Genomic DNA, 17,958 nt, shown 5'->3' on the forward strand with positions numbered 1-17,958 from the left:
GCTGGCTCTTCGGGTCCCCTGATACGCCTACTCCGGCCCGGCAACGTGAGCCCCGCCCAGCGTTGCTTAGCAACCTGAACCCAGCAACCTCCGGTCACGCCCCCTAGCAACAGCTCGCCTAATCCGCGCTCCTGGCCTCCTCTGCCAAAAGAAAGGCAAGAGGCTTGTGGACCATCGCCAAAAGGTGGGTGGAGGTCATGCTGTCCAGCCCCCATCCTCGAAGCAGGCTGAGGATTTCGGGGTTCACCTATAGCCCTCTCTGCGGGGCGAGGTGCCAGAGGGCTGCACGATCACTCCCATCTACAGAGGGGAAAACTGACGCTCCGAAAGGAAGTCCCAGCCCAGAGTACGGAGCTTTTTTTCCCCTGAGTGCTTGGGAAGGCAGCAAACGGTCTCCCTGGGAGGAAGTCCTGGGCTTGGAGGGAGGGGGCGCATAGCCGTCCCCCAACTGCCCTGTGTTAAGAAAATGACCCAAGTTGCTGCCGACTTGAGTCAAGCCGCAGGTTGCAGGGTAATTTGGGTAATTTGCATATAGCACTGAGGCCCTCACAAGGCCCTCGGAGCTTCCCCCCCACCCGCGGTTCACCTGCCCAGTCCCCCCTCCTTGTCCCACCCCCCGGCACCCCACCCCACCCACACACACGCGCCCAATCCCTACGGCTAAATTCCCACACTTCGCCCCGCCTCCAGCTTGGCCTCCAGTCCTGCCAGCCCCGACCTCCATCCCAAGGCCTAGGGCCCCCTCTGCTGTCGGCCGCGGGTAGGGCAGCAGCACAGCTCATGGGGCAGAGAAGTGGGACTCCCCCAACTATTGCCCCATCTTTCCCAGCCCAGGGCGAGGCTGGTACATGGGTCGACTTCAGAGAAGGGGTGGGAAGAGATACACCCCTTCAGGCCGGGGCAGGGGTGAACGGTGGGGTCCTGCCACAAGTTCTCTCCTCCAAGCCAGGCCCTGCTTCTGGACCCTGGGTTAGGTAGTGAGGAGACAGTTAGTTCCCATGGCAATGCCTAGACTCAGCTCTCCGGAGGTACACACACACGGAGATGCCTTCCAATTGTAGCTGCTGTTAAGAGCTCACTCCAGGCCCCAGGCAAAGCAGCACCATCCTGCCCTGTAACACCAGCCTCCAACCCCATCCTGAATGTCCACCCCCACCCACCAGGCCAAGGCCCTTGGCTTTCTCCAGTATCAGTCCCCAGGAGCTGGCAAGAGGAACAGAGAGGAGACATCCTATTTGGACCTCCCAACTTCCTCAACAGAGACCCACACAGACATATGGTCACAGGCATGCGTACACACAGAGACCCTCAGACACACACAGAGACGCGCAGGGATTACGCCGGTAACCCCCAACTCTCCAAAGGAAAAAGTCTTGGTAACTGAAAAATTTTAAATCCATTGCAACTTGCTCTCCTTTTCCTCTCTAACAATCTCTAAGTGTCTTTGCCCCTTCAAAAGCCTCGTTTTTCTCTCTCCCCCCAACCTAGTGCTGCCTTCTCTCCCATCACTTCTTCCACCCAGTTCAAAATACTTGCAAAATGCTTCCAGAGCCCACCATGGCAACAGCTGAACCCTGGTGCACAGTGATGGTTAAGAACCTCAGACAAACAGCTGACAAGGCTTCCCCCTCCATCCCTAACACTTTAGCTCTGCTATATCTGTGCACAGAAACTCCCAGACACACCCACGTCAACCCACACGTGGCCAGGCCCAGGGTCCCTCCTGTCCAGCCAGCAGATGCAGTCTCAACTTTGCCAAATTCTTTATTAAACCAAAAATTAACCAAGCAAACTGCAGAACAGGAAATTCAAACAGCTAACCATCCCCTTCCTCTGCCCCTGTTGCTCTTTCTGGAGCACCTCAGGGTTCAGCACTGGTTAGGGAATTAAAGCCCCTCTTTTGGTGGGTAATCAGGTCTCTGCAGGAAGGGGACACTCAGAGCCGGCTCCATCTGTAGACCCCAAAGAGGAGTCAAGGGATGGGCCAGGGGGCTCTGGAGCTGCAGGGGACTGGCAGAGGAGGCCAAGAATCCCAGCGGCTGCAGGAGGCTGGGCAGGAGGTCGGGGAAGTTGCTCCTGGCCTAGGGACCTCAGTGAGGCTTGGAACTGGTTGCTCATGGCCACCAGGGATTTGAGATGCTGAAGCAGGGCTTGGCGGGGACAGGAAGCCCTGTGGAGGTGCTGGTCATGGCCAGCTGGTGAAGCTGAATAGGGATGCCAGGACTGGTGCCAGCCTGGGTTTGGATGCCGTTGCCCTCGTCCAGGACCCTGCCAGGTCTCAGGCTTTCCCCACAGTCTCCCCCTGCCTCTGGGAGGCCTCTGCCAAGCACAGATTCCCCTTGGGGCCAGGCCGCCTTTGCCCTGGCCCTGCTGCAGGGCACCCACCGGGGGAGGGGATCCCTTCGGGGCCACGTCTGGCCCTGTGGCCTCTGGCTGGTAGCATCTCATCTCCGCTTTTCTGTTGAAGGAGAGCATTTTGCGAACCTTCCCCCACAAGGGGCTGAACTCTGCTGTGGCCAGGAGCCCTGCCTTGGGGAGCAGCACAGCCAGCAACAGGCTTGCGTGAGTGGCTTCCAGGCCTGGAGAAAGAGGAGGAAAGAGACCAAAGGCTTGGATGGAGAGAACTCATAGCCCCCAGAAGCTGCATTCTGGCTGTGGCAAGAGGTCTGGAGGTTAGACCCCAAGAAGAGCTTTCCAGTAGTGAGATGGGGCCCATGAGATGCTAGGAAAGTTAAGTAGGAGGGTGTAAGATTTGCTCTCACAGTGTGTGAAAGGGTTCACTTGGCTGAGACTGGGGCATGGATGGTTTAATCTCAAGGCTGTATGATTCATTCTACCACACTGTCCCCAGGACAGGCAGCCCAGAAAGATCAAACACTACTCAGCAACAGGTACAGTCTACCCCTTGATACCCCCTCCAGCCCCCTCCCATGCTTTCCTGGATCCACACCCTGGAGGCTATCCAGCCACAAAAGCCAAGCTTGGCCCAGGATAGCTGTGGTGAAAACATCTCTCCTTCCTCTTTTATTTAGGTCCTAATTTCAGCCAGTTGGTGGTTCCTGCCTCTTCTGCTATGCTGGGGTCAAATGTGACTGGTGAGTTTCTCGTCAAGGTGCCTGATTGGAGAGACTGTATGTGTGGTGGTTAGCAGGCCAGTTTCTGCTACTGACTGGCTCTGTGACTCTGGACAAGTCATTTGCTTTCTCCCTACCTCAGTTTCCTCATCTATGAAGTGAAAAAATTAACAGCACCATCCTGAAGGGGTTATTTTGAGGACTAACTGAATTAATATAAGTGAAGCTTTCAGAATGGTGTCTGGCACATAGTAAACAATATACAAGTCTGAGCTCTTCTTGCTTTTGTTCTCACGTTTGCCCATCTCAGAAGTTCCCTTCTGAGATGTGCCTGCCTCCATGGAGACAGGGGTGACTGTGTCTACAATGCCTGTCTGGTCACCAAGTGAGGGGAGACAGGGCCTGGGATGGGCATCGGGCACTCACCTGGGCCTCCAAGAGGGCGCAGCCTGGAGGGCAGGGGCTGGAAGGCAGGCAGGGGCAGCAGGACCACCCCCACCTGTTCCACAGCTGCCAGGCCATGGCACTGCTTGTCGTTGAGGTAGGAATAAAGCAGGTGGCAATTTTGGGTGTCCCGAGAGCCCTGTGGGCACAGTCTGACCACGCAGACGTCCTGAGGTTGCAGGAAGAAGAGCAGGTTTAGGAACAGTCATTCTTTGCTCCTGTGAACACCCCTGGTCTCATCTGAACCTCTGAGAACCCTGTGAGGAAGAGTGGCCCCATTTTCCAGAGGTGGAAACAGAGGGACTTGCCCAGGGTCACACAGTGAGTCTGCAGTCACAGTGGGAACTGGACCCGGATATCTTAAACCAGGCCTCTGCTCCAGAGCTGGAGTGAAAGAGAGCTCAGGGCTGGGGATATGGTGCTAGGAGGAGAGGTGGTACCCAAGGGTGGGTGGTTACCTTGGCCTCGGCTGGGCAGATGCTGGCCAGAAAGTCCCAGACAGCACTGGGGGGGATGCAGCCTGCAGAGCGGATCACCTGGGGCAGGGCCTGGGGACAGGTAGGAGGCCAGTCAGCCTCCCAGCTTCCCGCCCACTTTAGGCAGACTCAATACTGGCTACCCGGAAGCCACGGCCTGTGGCCAAGAGGATTGACAGGCAGTATATCAGGAGCCCCAGTGGCTGCTGGAAAGCCCTAACTACCCCTGGAGGCCTACAGCCTGTCCTGGCCAATCTCCTCCACTCCTCAGGAGCCCCTCACTCCCTCCTCTAACCCCCTACCCTCATCCAGCACTTCGCCGATCGTCACTCACTCAACAATAACTCCTAAAACCCTACTCTGGGCCAGGATGCACCAGACCCTTTTCCTGGGCCCTTCCTGCTTTATGCCTTGGGTTATGGGGAGCCCCTTGCCCATGTGTCTCTGCACGAGTGGGGCTGCATCTAGCCTAGCACAGGGCCAAGCACAGAGAGGGAGCCAATGACTTGTTTCAGAAGGAGTGAGTGGGTGAATGAATGAACGGGGGTGTGTGTAGCTGACTGGGGCTGGTCAGTGTGCAAGGGAGTCTTCGGCGAGCTGGGCAGGAGTACCCGGATGAGCCAAAAGCTGTGCCCCGAGACCAGCTGGGCCTTGACCCGGAACTGCTTAATGGAGAACATGTCCAGAGACCCCTCCCAGGGCGGCTGGCTGGGCAGGGCTTTTGTGGACCCAGCAGGCATCTGGAGCCTAGAGGGAGGGACAGAGAGAACAAGGCCAGGTGAACAGGTCACCAGGGCTTCCCCAGCAGCTCCTTAGTTTTCAGAGAAGGTCCTGTGTCTCCACTGTGGGTGCTGGAACACTGGTCCAAACGTGGCCTTATGTGGCAGAGACCAGTAGGCAGGGATGATTAGTTCCATTGCACAGATGGGGAAACCGAGGCCCACACAAGAGGCAGGATTTGCCTAAGGCCATAGGGAAAAACCCAGCCTGTGTCTGCTGCCCCAGCAGGTGGCCTCCCCCACCAACCCTGCCAGTTGCCCACCTTCTTGCCCACTGCCCCATCCTGTCCTTGGGCTCCATGGGAGGCTTCTCCTTGGTTTGGGGCATCTCTGGAGAGGACATAGGGACCAGGCTTGGGGCTCTCTGGAAAGCATCATCCCCCATCCTCCTGGTGGCTATGAAGGAGGCTGGCCGCTCATACAAGGGCTTCCAGTCTGCAAAGAGCAGAGGCAGGAGCTGAAAAGGGGGCCGGCAGCTAGGCTAAAGCCAGCCCAGGGCATTAGAAACGGAGTTTGAACCAGGTCCTTTTTGAGGTGACCTGGAACACAGGTACCCCCGCCCCACCACCTTCTCCCCAAGCCATGAATCCCTGTTGCCACTGAACCCCACACTCAGCCCCAGCCTACCCACCACCCTGTGCCCCTCCTGTGTCTCCCTCCCACCCATGCAGATGCGGCAGCTGGGGTCTAGGAAGTGGTGCTTGTGCTGCTCTGTGGTGTCCTCGTGCTGCTCCGTGGTGCCCCTCGACGTGGCAGGCAGGGCCAGTGGGCCGCAGTCTATGGACACCATGGGTTCCTGGGAGGCAAAAGAGGAGAGAGGGGTGGGCTGGGAAGGCGGCTGGGGAGGTCAGCAGCCCTCCATGAGTAGGGGGCCCTCAGAGCTGTGGTTTTATTTTTCTAAATAATATATTCTTTAATTACAAAGGTATTGTGAACTTGTTACAGAAAATTTAGAAAATATAGAAAATTTGAAAATTAAAAAAAAAAAATCCCCCCTTGTCCCACCACTTAGAAACAACCGTTGATACTCCGGGTATTCCTTTATAATAGTTTCTCTATACACAGAGTTTCAGGGGTCCTTTTGTGGTTCATGTGTCCATGAAGCACAGCAAAGTTATCTGCCGTGTTATACCGTCCCTGTAGACATTGCACTGATGGGGTGGGCTGGAGTGTAGGCATCACCTCTGCTGCTAGACAATGAGGTCGTTCTCAGGCTTTCACCGTAACAAACAGCACTGAGGACATCCTTATGCTGAAAGTATTTTCCTAAACTTTCAATTATCTCCTTAGGATGAGTTCTCAGAAGCAGATGACAGAATTGGGGAGAATGAACGTATTTAAGAACCTTGATGCCCAATGCCAAATCACCCTTTTTTCCTCATAATAGAAACAGCTTTTAAACACACAACAAACATTGATTGCTTCAGGAAGATTTGAAAAGATCTTGAAACTCTCACTCTTGCCTTAAAACCACCTCCAGAACAGTGACAAGGCACAGGCTTTGGAGTCAGAGAGCCTGGGTTCCAGTCTCCCCCACTGCCAACTAAGTGACCTTGGGCAAACGGTTTCAGGTGCCTCACCCAGGAAACTGGCATCACCCATCTCGTAGGTTATATCCTGAGGTTTGAATGAGGCGTTGTTTGTAAAAGTGGCACATAGTAGGTGTTCAGTCGGAGGAAATGTTGCTATTCTGTGTTATCTTCCCCTCCCCTACTCTGCCGCCGGCTCTCTCTTCCCTCTCTCTCTGGCTCCTCCCCCTATATTTACATTCAATTTACTCAGGGAATACAGGTTGGTTTGGGTTGGGGAGCAGCCACGCCCTCTTAGGGCTCCTCTCCGCACAGCCAGGAGGTCTGCTTGTTGGTCTGGATACTGGTGAGGGAGAGCAGGGATTTTTGTCGGTCAAGGTCACTGCCATTTCCCCAGCGAACGAACATGGCTCAAGGGACCCTGCGCTCCCCCCATCCCGGACACACAGCTGATTAGACCGGGGTGATCATCTGACCCACGAGACACCCAACCAAAGCCGGAGCAGCCTTCTCCTGAGAGCGACTGAAGTGAGCCAAGGGGGTGCTCTGATTGGCTGCAGGAGGCTGAGGGGGTGGGTTCACTGATTCGAGGGCTGCTGAGCCATCCTGCTGAGCCATGTGCAAGGAGGAGGGGCCGAGGGGGAGGAAGAAGCAGGATGGACGGGAGGATGGGGCAGGTCCCCCACAAAGAAAAGGGCACTCTGCACAGGCTGCTCCGGACTCCAGGTGGTGCCCTGCCGGCGCATCCCTAAGTCCTTCTGCTGAATAGACCAAGTCTCTGCTCCTTACATCCAAAAAGTCCCTGCCTCAAACAGTGTGTCCCTCCTGCTTCCCAACCTGGGATCTGGTCGGAATGCCTGAGGTTGGGGGGAACTGCAGAGACAGGACTCACTCACACGAGGTGCCTTGGGGTTAGGCCAAAAGGAGGGGAAGCAGCGCTGAGAAGGTGCAGACAGGCCCGGTGCCGGCGTTTGTCTCACCCCGTGCTCACCCAGGCCCCGTGCGGCCACCGTCATTCCCCTATCTACGATGAAGACCGTGGGCCTCAGCGTAGTCAGGTGACTTGCCCAAGGCCACACAGCTGGTGAGGTGAGGGGTGGGATCCGAGGGCACAGGCCCTGCCTGGCACCACGTCAGGCTCCCACTTACCACCAGATCCTCCAGGGTCAGCGTCTGGTCCATGTCCCGCAGGATCTCGACTTCCCCCTTGTGGGTCAGTTTGGAGGCCGGGAGGCTGCACGGCTCCTTCTGTAGCTGCTCGATGATCTCCAGGCTCTGAGGGGCAGGGCGGCCCCAGCTCAGCCAGGGTTGGAGGACTTTGGCCACCAAGAGCCCAAGTGCTCCCTCGAGGCTCCCCCGCTGCGGCTCCCCTTCCGTGCCAGCCCTTTCCCTTCCTCCACGTCTCTGCTTCTGCCAGTCCCTCACCTGGAGGCCCCCCACCATCCGCCTTACTTCTCCATTTTCCACTCATTCACCCTCCAACTCAAACCCAGCCTCCCCCAGGAAGCCTTCTTAAACTTCGCCTTCTCGCACGAGTCAAATCTGTCCCTGACTGTATCCCACCCACCCTCTGCCCTGGGAAGAGCGTGGGGTAGTCGAAAGGGCACGGGCGCTAGAGCACCAGCTGTCATTAATAAAGGCCCACAAGATGGTGTGGCCCCGGGCAAGCCCTTCATTGCTCTAAGCCTTAGTTGATCTGTTGTCTAAAATGAAATTAAGAGCATCATATTAAACAGCTTATGTTGAGTGCGTAGCCTGGAGCCTGGCTCACAGTAAATGCTACTTGTGATTCTTATTGCTGATCAGTGTCATCCTATCTGAAACTATTCCTGAAAGCCTGTCTCTGCCTTTCTAACAACCCCGGGAGGACAGAAGCCCTGTCCTCCCAGCAGGGTTGGCTTTGTGGGCATGGGCTCCATGCAGTAGCCCAGGGCCCTGCGCCTAGAAGGGTCCCATGCTAAATACTGCCATCATCTTGAAATTCTTTTTTTTTTTTTTTTCTTGGCCACGCTGCCCGCATGCGAGATTTTAGTTCCCCGACCAGGAATCGAACAAGTGCCCCCTGCAGTGGAAGCACAGAGTCTTAACCACTGGGAAGTCCCTGAAATTCTTAATCATTGAGCAAAACACCCGCATTTTCATTCTGCACTGGCTCCACAATTTACATAGCTGGTCCTGGTCGCCCACAGTGCCCGGACAGAAGCTCAGAGTGGACAGATGCTCCTAATGGATTCCAGTTATTAATTCTAACCAGCCCAGTGTCTGTCAGAATAAGGGCCTTATTGCCCTAGCCCACACCATAGGCCCTGCTCCCTCGATCAGTCCCTTTCTCACTGGGGCACCAACAAACATTATGCAACCATCTCCTGAAGCTGGCTCAGTGCCCACACCTTCCCTGCCCCTGTGCAGTTCCCCCTGGGAGAGAGAGACCCATGGACGCAGGGTGTATGGGGGTGTATCTGTGAACTGCTGGAGGCTGTGGGGTTCCTCACTCAGCCTGGGGCACTAGGAAGACTTCCAGCCTTTTCTGGAACTTCTGGGGCTGGACTGGAGCAGGGTCATCACACTGGGTCTGTGCCCCATGGATGGCGGATGACAATCCTGGATTCCAGACTCTGGGCCAACATCCCCAGTCCCCCCACCCCCCAGCCCAGCTCCATAGAAAAGCAAGTGGAAGACAACACCCCCGGGGGTGTCACCTCTCTACTGAGCTCTCCATCTCCAATCCCCTTCATTTCTGCCTCTTTTCCCTTCTTTTTTGGTGGGGAGAGTCTCTCTGACTCTCTCCCTGTCTGCCCGATCTTTCTGTTCCCTCGTTTCTGTTTCTGTCTGTCCTGTGCTCCCCTGTCTCATCACCTTCCTCCTCACTCTTTGTCTCTGTCTCTCCCGCTCCATCCTCGGGCCTCCCCCTCCCCAAACCCCTTCGCCATGTCCTGACTTGACCCAACAGCTCACCCTCTTTTCCTCCTGGTCCCGCCAGCGGGCCAGCTCTTGGGGGGCCAGCTGGACCGAGCTCATCCGCACCAGGCCGTGGGGGCTGACGTCTCCGTGAACCACTTTGAGAAACAGGTCCTGCAGGGGCAGGGGCTGCACCACACCGCTTGGAGAGCCCCACCCAACATCCTGCCAGGGCTTCCCACCTCTGAGGGGGACCCAGCCCAGCCCGGAGCCCCACTCACCGGGTTCCTGGGGTCCCGCAGGTTGAATAGCAGGCTGCGGTACTTGTTCTTGTAGCGGCCGTCGGTGGCTTGTGTCAGGTCGAAGAGGGCTGCCTCGATGCCGGCAGCGATGCCCTCCACGGCCTCCTCACTCAGCGCCAGGTCTGGGCGCTCCTGAAGGCTGTGGGGCACAAAGGCAGGGCCAGGGCACCGAGCCCGAGAGGGAGACATGGGTGGAGAGCAGGGTCTGGGCCAACTCTGGTTTCTATTCTGAACATTTTCCTACAGGAACCCATTTATTCTCCCCCCAACTCCGTGAAGAAGAGGTATTAACATTCTCCATTCACAGATGGGGTGACTGAGGCTCACAGAGGATAAGGGGCTTGCCTGAGGCCACACGATTAGTAGAAAAGTAAGATCGGATTGCTCAGCCCCTGCTCTATCCCTGGCCAGTAAACCGGGGTATGGAGGGAGGGGAGGAAGCCTGGTGGGGGGAGGGTAAGGCATTGGTCAGGGGAGGGGATGGAGCCCTGGCCCCGGATGTAACCCTGAATCTGCTACTGACTTGCTGTGTGACCTTTGCAAAACGCTGTCCTCTCTGGGCCTTGGTCTCACCATTAGTAAAATGACAGCTCTGTGCTCAGATCTCTGAGATAGTCCCAACACAGAGTCTCACTGTGTCTGAAAGCATTTGCTGTGGGCGACATCCACGAGGACCTGAGCAGACACTGAGAGCTGCAGCGGCTTAATGAGAAAGCACAACCCTGAAGCCAGAGAGACCCAGGTTCAAACGTGTGGGCAAATGACCTCACAGGATAAAATGGGGTTAGTCGTACACACAGAAGCCCTTAGAACACGGCACAGCCCTGGGAGGTGATGTGTGTGAAGGCAGCCCTTCAGGATGTCCTGGATGTCAGGGAACACGGAACAAGGCCTTACCGACTCCACAGCGCCTCCCGCATGGCACGGACCACAGTGCCCCGTACCCCAGTATCCAGGGGTAGCTTCTCCTGTTGGGGCTGAAGCTGAGCTGTGGGGAAACAGAGTCTCTGGCACCCAGTGGATGCTCAGGGGCAAGGGGAGGGGGTGACTCAATGCTGAGGGGCTTAGGCAGGCAAGGCAAGGGTGCCACCCTCAGAGACCCAGGGCGTCTAGGATGTCTGTCTGGGAGCCAAGTCCAGGCAGCCAGCGGTCCCCACCCCTTTGGGGAAGGACTATAGGCTGATTGCAGGTGGGAGAGGAGAGGAGTCTTAGCAGGGGCTGGGGCCCAGAGCTGGGTGGGAGCCCCCTGCATGCTCAGCAGTCCCTAGAAGACAGACGGCTGCTGAGGGGCACCCTCCACGGCCCCTCACCTGAGTCCTCTCCCTGCGCCTGCTCACCAGGCTCCTCCTCTTCAGCCTCCACTGGGCCACACTGTAGGGGAGGGGTGAGGACCCGAGGCCTTGTCCCCAGGTGCAGCCTCCCAGCCCCAGGGGGACCCTGCTTCCCCAGTCACCTCCCCAGTCCCACATTCCCCCTACCCGTGCTCCAGGGAGGGATGCCGCGTGGCCAGGGCAGAAGCACTCACCCCCGGACACTCAGCACCAGCCTCCTGAACGGGAACCACCTCCTGCAACAGAATGAGGATGTGGAGAAGAAGGTGGAGCCCTTGGGCAGAAAGGAATGACTCCTCGGATGGTGGAAGGGGTCAGAGAGGCCACCAGAGCCCCATGCTGTCCCCCCTGAGGGAGGTGGCTAGAGGATCTTGGGATGGCAGGACATGAGGGGTGGCCAGGAACAAAGGTCAACAACTGCTCTCTCCCCAAATGCATGGAGGCCCAGCCCCTCCCTTCCTCCTCTGCTCCGGTCAAGCTCCTGAACTCTGCAGTGCAGGAGAAGGAATGCACAGACCACCGCCCGGGGCGGCCAGCCAGCAGAGGTCTAACTCTGCCTCTGGCTATTACGTTCTGTGTGACCTTGTGCAAGTCACAGCGTCTCTCTGGGCTGCAGCACCATCTCTGTGAATCAGGTGTGCACGTGCCTCTCCCAACAGGATGAAGAGACCTCTCAGTGTAAAGAACATCTTCTGTACCTGGCACCCCGCGGGGCCCCGGGCCATGGGCCTTTCCTTCAATCTGGGCCTCTGGACAGGTGAGGCTGAGCTGACCTCCATCATGTCCTCCAGAACCTCCAGCTTCGGAGGCAGGAGCCCCCCTGCCTGGCCGTAGCCGCTGGCCCCCAGGAGGTGGATCACTGCCCCAGAACCAACCTGCCAGGGGAGAAGAGCCCTTCAGAGCACTAACCTCACCTGCAACTGTTTACTGTCCTCACTCTTCCCCGCTGAACTGTGCTCTTCCCCGCTCTTCCCCGCTGTACATGCTCCATGAGGACAGGGAGCATGTACGTCTTAGCCCCCACTGTATTCCCAATGCCCAGAAAAGGCTGGCACAGAGGAGGGCTCTATAAATGTTTGCTGACTGCCTGGCCTCCATCCCAGGAGAGAAGCCTGTCTTCATTCCCATCCTCTCGGCTTCCCCTCTCACTCCCAGCCACGTTCAGAGTTACCTGGACCCTGTACTGAGACCCTTCTCACCCTTCTGACCAGAGATACATCTTACCAGGGAGCCATATCCTGTTCTGAGCCCACCTTCTCTTCCTCAAAGCTCTGTCATGCCCCTTTTCTAGGGTCACTGACTTGCCTTTTGCCCTGAAACAGCCACGTGGCGAACACGTCCAACACCCCCTCTGAAAGCCTGCTGATCACCCCTCTATTGCCCCTGAGAGGAAGCCCTTCATGACCATTTCAAGATGCAGAGTGGTTCTGGGTCTTCTAATGAGCTATAGAATCTCTCCTGCTCCCCTTTTTGCATTGGCTGCCAGGAAGCTTAGTATTAACTTTAAGCCTAGACGTTGTACCTTTCCAGGATTGGGGGGTGGGGTGTTGTAACAAGATTTCCCCTTCTCCTCCCCCTTTTCTTGCTTTCTTTAGACTTTAACCCATTTGGGTGTGTTTTGATTCTTTTAATTTATTACAAACCACAGGGAATTGTTTTGAAAGTAGATGGGTCTAAAAAGTAATCCTTGAATGAATGATCATGAATGGTCAGGTTCCAAGGTTTGGGGGAAAATAGAGGTCTGAGATTCACGTCATAGGAAGTGGGGAGTACTAGGAAGCTCCGGAGGAGGGCAGGCTGGGGCAGGGGGCTGGGATCATCTCTGGGGAGGACCCCTCCCACCCCACCACACCTCAGGAGAGAGAGAAAAAACAGCAGTAATAAAAAGGAAAAAACCTACGTAATACACATGCTTCACCCCATGGGCCATTTTCATTGCCTCCTTGGAGAGAAAGAAGAAACAGACATTAGAATTCAGAGGACCCAGTGACCCCACTGCAGGGAATTCACAAGAAAATACACACAAAGGTGAAAGATGTACATTCAGTGTTCACTGGATTGGCATTTATAACAACAACAAAAAAATTGGGTACAATCCAGTGTCCATCAAAAGGGTAATGGTTAATAAATGGTTACATATCATACTACGGATTCTACGTGGCCATTAGAAAGAGTGAGTAGTCATAAAAAAACTACCATTCATCAAGGGCTTATAAAGCAGCTGACCCTGGAAGAAGCATGTCATACATGATCTTATTAAGGTCTCAGAAAAACACTATGAACTATGTACTATTTCCATCCCCATTTTACAGATGAGGAAACTGAGGCTCAGAGAGGCTCTGAAAAGTCCCATAGCTACTAAGTGACAGAGCTAGGATTAGAACCTAGTTCTGTCTGACTCCGAAGCCCAGGCATTTAACTGCTGGGCTATGTGGAGAGCACTGAGAGATATGGTAAGATTCATGGAAAGATGTCAAGCTGTATTGTTTGGAGAAAAAGAAAGAAATAGGTTATGGAGCAGTATGTGTTGCATAAACCCATTTATGTAAATATATATTTATAGATGCATAATAGAAGTTATCTCTGGGGAATGAAATTCCAGGGGGATTTTCACTTTCTACTTGTAGACACTTGGGTATTTATGTTACTCAGAATGAGCGTGTGTCTCTTTTATAAGCACAAACATACTTTTTAAATTAAAAGACAAGTTCAGAACAATGTGTGTAGTGTGCTACCATTTGCTTTAAAAAGAAAGATTTTTTCATTGTATTTGCTTGAATCTGCATGAAATATCTCTGGAAGTATCCACAAGAACTTGATATCAGAGGCTTCCAATAGGAAAGGGACTGGGAGTTGGGAAGGAGACTTTTCACTTTTTTTTTTTTTTTTTTTTTTAACCATGGGAATGAATCAGCCTTTCAAAAAAGTAAATTGAGATGGGGGGGAGGGGGTGGCAGAGGGAAAACAGGGGACATCTGGGAAGGAAAACAGGAAAGAGATTAAGAATAGTCCTTCACAATTTAAAACCTTTTGACTGGCCCCTGTTCTCAGGGGTCCACATACCAGTGTTATGAGGATCCCAAACAATAGGCAGCAGAATCAGACCAGCAAGGCTTTAGATACTGGACTTATTAGACAAGAATACAACATATGTATGTATGATACGTTTAAAGAAATAAAAGGCAATGTCAAACATATGAGTGAAGGGCAAAAATATGTATTAAAAATATTATATATATATATAAAATCTGAAGGGCAGATTTGGTTGGGCACAAAACACGACTTCTGGAAATAAAAATATGATAATAATAACTATTAAAATTTAAAAGTCAATATATAGGTTTAGACACAGCTGAAATAAGCTAGTGAACTAGAAAATAGACTTAAAGAAATTATACAAAATATTTACAACACAGAGACCGTGAAACACAATCAAAGAGACACAAAGGCTAGAGCGAAAGGACTAATATCACTCTGGAACTAAAGTTCCAGAAAGAGAGAGGAGAGAATTGAGCAGAGGGAGTATTTGAAGATAGACAGCTAAGAATTTTCTAGACTTGATACAGGACGACAATTTACAGATTCAAAAAGCTCAGTGAATTTCAAAAAGTTTAAGTAAAAGTAAATCCACACCTAGACACATCATAGTGAAACTGCTCCACACCAATGATAAGGAGATCCTGGGCTTCCCTGGTGGAGCAGTGGTTAAGAATCCGCCTGCCAATGCAGGGAATACTGGTTCGAGCCCTGGTCCGGGAAGATCCCACATGCCGCGGAGCAACTAAGCCCGTGTCCACAACTACTGAGCCTGCCCTCTACAGCCCGCGAGCCACAACTACTGAAGCCCGCACACCTAGAGCCCATGCTCCACAACAAGAGAAGCCACTGCAATGAGAAGCCCGCGCACTGCAACGAAGAGTAGCCCCTGCTTACCGCAACTAGAGAAAGCCCGCGTGCAGCAACGAAGACCCAACACAGCCAAAAATAATAAATAAAATAAATTTATTTTTTTAAAAAAGGGGATCCTAAAAGCATTGAGAGGGGGAAAAAAATCTAACACTTTAATAGCACTGAAAATGTGCTACCACTGTTCTGAATGCTTTCCTTGTTAGTTCACTTAATCCTCATCACAACCCTGCGAGTTAGGTACTGGTACCATTATTGCCCCCATTTTACAGAAGAGGAAATTGAGGCACAGAGAGGTTAATCAGCTTGCCCAGTGTCATACAGCTAGTAAACCAAAGATCTAAGATTTAAATCCTGGCAGTCTGATTCCAGAGGCCACACCTTTAACTGCTAACACTATAATGCCTGCCTCTCACAAAAAGACATTCTACCTACAAAGGAATGGTAGTTAGACTAACAGCTAACTTGTCAATAGTAATATGGAAGCAAAACATAGTAGAATAATATTTTCAATATGCTTGAGGAAAATACCAATTGTGCACCCACACAAAATATTTTTTGAGAATGAAGATAAAATAAAGATATTATAACTTATTTACAAAACAGAAATAGACTCACAGACATAGAAAATAAAGTTACGGTTACCAAAGGGGATAGCGGGGGCGGGGAAGGATAAATTAGGAGTTGGGGATTTACATATACCCACTACTACATATAAAATAGATAAACAATAAGGACCTACTGGGTAACTCAGGGAACTATATTCAGTATCTTGTAATAACCTATAATGGAAAAGAAACTGAAAAAGAACAGATTCAGTGAACTGAGTCACTTTGCTGTACACCTGAAATATTGTAAATTATACTTCAATTTTAAAAATGGTTTAAAAGAAAAAATAAAGATATCATAGAGAAAACCAAGAGAGTTATTGTTTTTCTTGATAATTTTATTTTTCTCAATAAACAAAATGTTAAAGGGTGAACTTGAGGCAGAAGGAAGGAAAAATGATCCCAGATATAAAAGCTGAGATGTAGAGAGGAATTCTGAGCAAAGAAAATGATAACTATGTTGTTAAATCTAAACGAACACTGATTATATGAAACTATAATATTTGTGTAATTTGTGGGATTAAAAAAATAACTTAGGACCAACTTACTAGATAACAACAGCACATAAATTGGGAAGGTGCATGCTTGGAGCTAAAGCATTCCCAGATCATCATATTACTTCAGAGGAAGATAAAGACAGTAACTTCCTTTATACTTTGATAGGTCAGGTATTTGTGTTAACATTTCTACAACAGCCACCAAAAGAATACAAACAGGGCATAGAGGGATAAAAAGGAATAAGAAAAAGTAATCAATCTAAAAGCAGGTAATAAAAGGGAGAAAGTGTATAAGAAAATGCAGGATATATGCAAAGCACAAAATAAGACAGTAGGAATAGAGTCAAATAAATCATAACTACAACAAATGTAAATGGACTAATATTTCAGATTAATGCAAAAATTATCAGAACTTTAAAGAAAGGAAACCCAATTATAAGACACTTATAAAACCTATTTATGAAACACAACAATGCAAAAAGGTTAAGAGAAAAAAATGGAGTAATATGTGAGTGGGCAAATACTAACCAAAATAAAGTTTTGTAGCTACACTAGTCTCAGACAAAACGAATTTTAAGGCAAAAAATAATTAGAGGCAAAGACCTCATTACATAATGATTAGCAATTTCACCAGAAAGCTATAACAACTCTAAATGTATAAGCGTCTAATAACATAATCTCAAAAAACATAAAGTAAAAATTGACAAAGCTATGAGGAAAAAGACAAAACCACCACTATAACATGAAATTTTAATGTATTTTTCTAACTATTGCTAAATCTAGCTGACAAAATAATCAGTAAGGATAAAAAAGATTGAATGAAAACAATGAAGAAGCTTAATCTGTGTACATATATAGAACACTGTTCTTAATATACACATTCTTTTCAAGTATACATGTAACATACATGAAAATTAAGCACAACCTGAGCCATAAAGCAAATCTCAACAAATTTCAAAAGACTAGTATTTTTTAGACCAACACTGCCCAATTAATTACAAATGTGAGCCATAGGTGTATTTTTAAGTTTTCTAGCCACCTTAAAAAAGGTAAAAAGAAACAAGTGAACTTCATTTTATATTTTACTTAACTCAAAATAGCCAAAATATTATCATTTTAACTTGTAATCAATAAAAAACATTATTAATGAAATTTTAATTTCTTTTTTTCAGTGACTAAGTCACTGAAATCCTGTATGTATTTTACACTTACAGTACATCTCAATTTGGACTGGCCAGCTTTCTTTTTTTTTGTCGCGCCACGCAGCATGTGGGATCTTAGTTCCCAGGGATTGAACCCACGCCCCCTGCATTGGAAGCACGGCGTCTTAACCACTGGACCACCAGGGAAGTCCCCTGGCCAACTTTCAAGTACTCAGTAGACACAAGTGGATAGTGGCTACCACATCAGACCACTCAGATAAAGATCACTTTCTCAGACCACAATATGATTAAGTTAAAAAGCAATAACAAAAAGAAAAACATAGAGAAAGAAAGTAAAGAAAGGAACTCATATGAATGGAAATTAAGAAATACACTTCTAAATAACACATAGGCCAGGGACTTCCCTGGTGATCCAGTGGTAAAGAATCCACCTTCCAATGCAGGGAACGTGGGTTTGATCCTTGGTTGGGGAACTAAGATCCCACAGCCGAGGGGCAACTAAGCCCACGTGCCACAACTACTGAGCTTGCGCACCTCAACTAGGGAGAAGCCCATGTGCCACAAGGAAAGATCCCGCATGCCTCAACGAAGATCCCGTCTGCCGAAACTAAGACCCGATGCAGCCAAAAAATAAATAAAATAAATATAAAATAAATAAATAACACATAGGCCAAAGGAAAAATTTTAATAAAAGTTATGAAATACTGAGAATTGAATGATAATAAGAAAGACATATATTAGAGCATGTGGATGGAGCTAACATCATAATTAGAGGTTCCTTTATAACTTTAAGTGACTATTAGAAAGGAAAAAGATAGAAAATTAATGAACTAAGCATCATTCTGAAAATATTATAAAAATAAGAGAATAAATGGAAAGAAAGATGATACTGAAAACAAACATATAATGGAGAGGATCCACAAAACCAAAAATCAGGTCTTTGAAAAGACT

At 50.6% G+C, this 17,958-nt stretch overlaps 1 protein-coding gene across 1 annotated transcript in view; it reads right to left on the reverse strand.

The window, feature by feature from the left end:
- Positions 1-1,903: 1,903 nt before the first annotated feature.
- Positions 1,904-17,958, reverse strand: part of SPOCD1 (SPOC domain containing 1) — a 28,851-nt gene continuing 12,796 nt past the window's right edge. Inside the window, 14 exon segments of the mRNA XM_032634514.1 lie at positions 1,904-2,579; positions 3,501-3,687; positions 3,977-4,066; positions 4,606-4,755; positions 5,057-5,208; positions 5,437-5,569; positions 7,452-7,577; positions 9,258-9,374; positions 9,482-9,641; positions 10,400-10,490; positions 10,813-10,873; positions 11,045-11,203; positions 11,532-11,708; positions 12,734-12,775. Coding sequence (XP_032490405.1) covers positions 1,912-2,579; positions 3,501-3,687; positions 3,977-4,066; positions 4,606-4,755; positions 5,057-5,208; positions 5,437-5,569; positions 7,452-7,577; positions 9,258-9,374; positions 9,482-9,641; positions 10,400-10,490; positions 10,813-10,873; positions 11,045-11,203; positions 11,532-11,708; positions 12,734-12,775 — 2,313 coding nt within the window. The 3' untranslated portion in view covers positions 1,904-1,911.

This window comes from Phocoena sinus, chromosome 1, assembly GCF_008692025.1.
Source record: "Phocoena sinus isolate mPhoSin1 chromosome 1, mPhoSin1.pri, whole genome shotgun sequence".
In the NCBI taxonomy this organism is placed as follows: Eukaryota; Metazoa; Chordata; class Mammalia; order Artiodactyla; family Phocoenidae; genus Phocoena; species Phocoena sinus.